Source organism: Gymnoscopelus microlampas (genome assembly GCF_963454915.1).
Source record: "Gymnoscopelus microlampas genome assembly, chromosome: 5".
Taxonomy (NCBI): Eukaryota; Metazoa; Chordata; class Actinopteri; order Myctophiformes; family Myctophidae; genus Gymnoscopelus; species Gymnoscopelus microlampas.
Genome location: NC_139942.1, coordinates 48,273,392 through 48,279,391, shown reverse-complemented (window position 1 = coordinate 48,279,391; position 6,000 = coordinate 48,273,392). Strand labels below are relative to the sequence as shown.

Here is a 6,000-nt window from a genome sequence, read left to right as displayed (position 1 = left end):
TGACGAGCAAAATGTACACCGTTTCTGTTTCCTATTTACAAAACTGAAAAGCTATATCAATGCAAACGTTCGACATTAGTACATCCCACGGGGTGGTTGTAATGACATATAGCTAGCTAGGCTATATTATGACTTCCACAGATGCAACTTCCTGATATCTCCGTATAACTGCCCCTGAAATAAAATGTACACCTGCACTTTACGCCCCAAAAAACTCATCTTAACACTTTCTCCAAACAGTAGCAGCAGAACACCGGCTGTACCAAAAACGCTGTGCAAAACAACGAGGAATGTAGCCTTATTCTTCTGAAGAAATGAAATAATAAAATTATTTTAAAAATCGCATTTTCCTTTCTTTTTTAAAATGTCTTTCCCTTTTTCTCCCAGTTTGTCGTTATACCAATTCCCCATTGTCCTCCCGAATACAGTCCTGTCCCTGGTAAGGCCTACAGTTTAGTAATCTCTCAAGAACAGATTCTGCATTGAGGAGGAACGTTCCTGCCCACGGTGGTGGGCAGGAACTTTACCCCCTGCGCCACCCGGACGCCCCTGTATTCAAAGGGAAAGTTAACCCCAAAAATTACTTTTTTTCCTATCGATTACTCACCCCATGGAGACTTGAATTCATGGCAATTATTTAGTTTTTGTCACATTCTTAAGCCAATTTGATGACCGGCGGAGACTCAAAAGTGTCAACTTTGATTCTCCTACCGGAGACATTAGCATCTTTCCACCAGTGTCAAATCCCAAAGTGACACTTTAACTGAGCGTTAATATAAAATTGGAAAATGGACCTGTAAGGGTCCATTGACTTTGCTGTGTAGTTAAAAGATGTGTAGTTGGAAACGAGTCAAGGAAAAGGAAAAGGCACCATCGTTGTACTGCAGTAAAGCATCGATCCGCAATCAACTCCTACAATCATTCCAAATGAAGGAACTGTGACAGCGGTGGGTGGGAATAAAAAATAACAGTAAAAGAAAAGAAAAGAACAACCAGCAAGAAACAAATCCAAAGAATGAATCATCAGCAAGCCAACGTACAGTAAACCCACAAGAGTTGTTGAATTATCACAGGGTTATATCCATTAGTTATCCTACAGATGGGAACGAAGGTGCCACTGATGCGTGTGTGTGTGTGTGTGTGTGTGTGTGTGTGTGTGTGTGTGTGTGTGTGTGTGTGTGTGTGTGTGTGTGTGTGTGTAGGTGTGTGAGTGCGCGCGCAAGTGAGTGTTTAGCAGGTTGTGTTTCGGTGCAGACGGTGTGTGTGTGTGATGCTTCGATGTAGTGATGTGTGTGTGATTCAGGGTGTTTATGGCAGGTTGTGTGAGTATGAGTAGGCCTGTCACAATTATTACATAATCGTCTAATCGCATTTATTTGACATAATCGTTTCCATTTTCACACATTCTCAAATATTTAAAAAAGCAGATCAGCTATTTCTGCTATTTTTACGTGTATAAAACTGATTAAATATGTAAATAATGTTGTATATTATAGTTATTTGTCTTTCAAGTGCAATTTTTGAATACGAAGCCTTAGAAGGCTTCATATGTTCCAATGTTCAATGCCACACAATTAAAACATTAATCGCAATTATTTGAGTGACAATTAATCGCCAACTTAAATTTGTAATTGTGACAGCCCTAATTATGAGTGTGTGTGTGTGTGTGTGTGTGTGTGTGTGTGTGTGTGTGTGTGTGTGTGTGTGTGTGTGTGTGTGTGTCAGTGCGTGTGTGTGTGTGTGTGTGTGTGTGTGTGTGTGTGTGTGTGTGTGCGTTAGTTAGGTTTGTGCGTCCAGAGCGTGACGGTGCGGTCAGCAGAGGACGACAGGAAGGACAGGTCATGCGTGTGCCATCGACACTGGATGACCTTGTCCCCGTGCTCTCCCACCACGGTCTGGGGCAGCGGCTTGGTCAGATCACCTGCACATAGAAACACACAAAAATCACACGCAAGTTACAAATGAATTATATTATAGACCGTTGCTGTCGGCCAGAAACCAGCTGACTCCATTTTCATGCTTTTGCATTTTTTTTCCATAAATCAGTGCTGTTGAACACCCTTTACGTCTGTGTGTTGGTAAAAAAAAATATTGACCCAATGAAAGATATTAAAAAGCGCTTCTGACGAAACCAGCTAACTCCATTGGATCCTGAAACTTTCTGCTAAACCAGCTAACTCCACCTAAGGGGGGTGGATTTAGCTGGTTTTGCTGACTCCAGGCTCCACCCCCTTTTGACCTCCAACCTCATTGTGAGCTTGGAGGTCCATTCAGCTGTTCTTAGCAACGATGAACAAAACCTCCTAACTCCACTTTTTGTTTTGTTTTTGTCGTTTCCTGAAAAATGTACATTTTGGAGTTAGCTGGTTTCTGCCCGACAGGCAGCAGAGATATATTATTATTATCATACATTATACATACATTGATAGATAATTATTATGTGTAAAAAAAAACATTAACTGTTGACATTGACACCAAATCCTTTAACCACATTATCCCTGTTGTCGCTATTTCGGGCAAACTTTCTCAAACTTTTCAATCTACAAGCTCACTATTATGTCGCATCAGCTTGTAGATTGGTGCTATTTGTCAAATTTGAAAAAGTGTATAGTTCTTTAAGTGGTTTATAGTTCTTAAAGGAGTAGTTCACCCAAAAAGGACTTATTTTCTATCAATTACACACCCCTTGGATTCATGGAGATTTTTTATTTTTGTTGCATTCCTAAGCCAATAATTTGATGACCGGCGGACTCAAAGAGTCTCCTTTGAAGTTTTTTTGGATGAACTACTCCTTAAGGTTAAAAACCAAAATGTAAAAACCAGAACTGTCCCTTTAGTTTATAATAACAAAAAACGATATTTGGGCTTTGTTGGGAAACAGGCCTGTCCTCACCTTGAAGGTTGGTGACCATGACCTTTGTGTCGTAGGAACCAGTGAGCAGGTAGTGGGCTCCGGGGGAGAACCTTACGGAGCGCACGTCACTGCTGTGGGGCCGGTACATCTGGACCATGCGTCCCCCTCTGATGTCATACAGCATGCACCCACTGTCCTCCTGGCCTGTTGCTAGGAGACGGCCGCTAGGGTCCACCGCCACCGAGGCCACTGGACTGCCTGTGGAGAGAGGACAAGGACAGACTGAACAGTCAACATTCCTGGATTAACCCATTTAACCCGGGAACGCATCTGTGTCATTTTAGATTTTTAGCTATAACCATTATTTTATACTTTGGCTATTACAAAATAGCAGATATAGAAGCTCATAGCGCTCATGGCGGCACCGAGTGCCGCTCTATGAGCTTGTAGATCTTTTTTTAGAGAGAAAGTTTGGGCTGAACTTTGAACATAATCTTTTTAAAGCAAACATTTGTAAATCTTTGCTTCTGGGGGGTCCCTGGAACAAAATATTTTGAGAGGGTGGTCCGCGGCCAAATACATATAATTTTGGGAGGTCCTTGACATGAAAACGTTTGAGAACCACAGATATATATATAGCAACATACGTTTTTTCTGAAAACTGTTAGGATTTAGAAGAGATTTTTGTAGAATCCAGAGAAGCAAAGATTTGAGTTAAAAATGTTTGCTTAAAAATATATATATATTCAAAGATTTGCACACATTTTCAAGATTTTTCTAAATAGCAGATCTAAAAGCTCATATTTTGAAGTGTTTGAAGTGACACGCTGTGAGCTTGTATATCTGCTATTTTTGAATAGCCAACGTATAAAGCATGGATAAAGTGGTTCAAATTATTGTCTATTATAACCCCCCCAAGGACCCCTGGGGGTCCCCGGACCCCACTTTGAGAACCCCTGCCATATAGGCCCAGGCCATTTATGCCAGACCACCATTCTGCGTTTTCTTCAAAACACACTTTCTGCTACAACTCCAACAAATGTTGTCCAAAACTCACACAAATCCGTACACATTATCTCTGACATGACGATCAAGACATATAAGTCAGATATTTTGGTATTCCATTCCAATTGGCTAGAACTGCCTTCCAAAGTTTGCAGGCCCTGGGCACGGCAGAGACCTGCACTCCGAGGAGAGCACTTTTCTAGTTCAAATATTTGGTTTAGTTAGTATTCTCTACCTTCAGTTCTACTGTAAATTCAATGTTCAATATCTCCCTCTTATGACGGAAAGAGATCATTTGCAAGGCTGACGTCCCAACTACAATAATTAAAGATGGTATGGCATCTAGACGACACCAGGGTCTAAAAATGTCTCAATGGTAGAGTAGAAAGACCACCTCCACCCAACCAACGTTATTTGTATGCTAGTTATATTGTAAGACCTGAGGCGATTCTTAAAACAAATCTAAATCCTAACAGTTTTTGGAAAAAACTTTTTTTTTTCAAGATCTTTCAAAAATAGCCAAAAAAATCTAAAGTGACACAGATGCGTTCCAGGTCTTAAAGGGTTAACATACCCTACCATACAGTAATGTTTTATTCATTAAAATTAAGTCCTGGGTTCTAGTTTTCACTTTGTTTCATTGTGTAAAACACTTTGAAAAGTGCTACACAAACGATGATGGAGTCTCTAGTTATGTCATATTATATTATAGTTATATTATTATTATTATTATTAGCAGTAAATCAAGGACAGTAACACAGTTAAATTAAAACTAATGAATGTTACCTGAACCATGGAAGGCAGTGCCCACCACTCGCACACAGCTGGGCACCCTGAGGTCCCAGAAACGCACCGTCTTGTCCTGGGAGCCAGAGGCGATCATCCAGCCTCCCCATGTAAACAGAGACAGGATGTGACCTGGGGAGCAGCAACGCACACATGGTGTAAAGTTACTGAGTACATTTACTCAAGTACTGTACTTAAGTACAACTTTGAGGTGTTTTGTACTTTACTTGAGTATTTTCAATTTCCAATACTTTTACTTTTACTTTTTCGGCCATTTGAAAAGCTTGTAGATCTGCTATTTTCAAAAGATGTTTATACATTTGAAAACTTGAAATGGGACATTCTGCATTATGAGTACTTTTACTTTTGGTACTTGAAGTACATTTTGATGCCAATACTTTTGTACTTTTACTAAAGCACATTTTGAATTCCGGACTTGTTGCAGGGTATTTCTATATTGCAAGTAAAAAAAGTTTTTAAAAAATAGTACTTTTTCCACCACTGTCCACCTCTAAACAAAATGAAACATTGAATTGTGAGTTTTTTAAGTCAAATAAATGAGTCTGGTCTTTTAACTGTTTGGACACAACAACGTGCAGTTCACCTGTGTGTCCACTGAGGGCGTGCAGACCCTGTCCTCTCTGACAGTCAGTGGTGTAGATGTTGCAGTCTCCTGCTCCGGCGCTGATCAGGATGGCTCCTCCGCTCTCTGGACCTTCCATGAAGGCCAGGTCCCTGATGGTGCCATCGTGCATGCTGAACTCTAAATCCGGGCCTTTGGGAGGAGGAGGAGAACAAGGGAAGCAAGAAGCAGAGAAAGGTGATCAGCCTGATTTTCTCACATAGAACGAGTAGCCAAAGTAGACCTTTAACCACTTATAGGGAATGAAACCATAGACTGATTGTGTCGTTTTTTTTTATTACAGCAGGGTAAAAACATAGCAGGCCACATGATGATGTAAGCAACACCGCTGCGGCTAATAAAGTTAATAATGGGTGTGTTTAGGGCTGTCACGTTACACATTTAAGTTTAAGTCAAGATCAATTGTCACCCAAATAATTGTGATAAACGATTTAATTGTGTTTTTGGAATTGAACATTGGAACATATGAATACAAATTTGCCTTTTATGCTTTCTAATCAAATATTGCACAAGGCAGATATGACAAATTTAAATATACTTTAAAAAAAAAAAATAGCTGATTTACAAGCTATTTCAGCTTTTATGAAGTATTTGAAAATGTATGAACATTTTTCAACATGAAAACGACTATGACGATTATGCAAAAATATTTGCGATCATCTCAAATAATTGCGATTAGACGATCATGTAATAATTGTGACAGGCCTCGGTG

At 40.0% G+C, this 6,000-nt stretch overlaps 1 protein-coding gene across 1 annotated transcript in view; it reads right to left on the bottom strand.

Annotated features, from left to right (window-relative positions):
• Positions 1-552: 552 nt before the first annotated feature.
• The window catches only part of wdr47a (WD repeat domain 47a), a 32,013-nt gene continuing 26,565 nt past the window's right edge, over positions 553-6,000 (bottom strand). Inside the window, exons 14-17 of the mRNA XM_084058653.1 lie at positions 5,250-5,420; positions 4,646-4,777; positions 2,894-3,112; positions 553-1,921 (exon numbers count right to left, since the gene is read on the bottom strand). Coding sequence (XP_083914779.1) covers positions 1,776-1,921; positions 2,894-3,112; positions 4,646-4,777; positions 5,250-5,420 — 668 coding nt within the window. The 3' untranslated portion in view covers positions 553-1,775. The remainder of the gene's footprint in view (positions 1,922-2,893; positions 3,113-4,645; positions 4,778-5,249; positions 5,421-6,000) is intronic.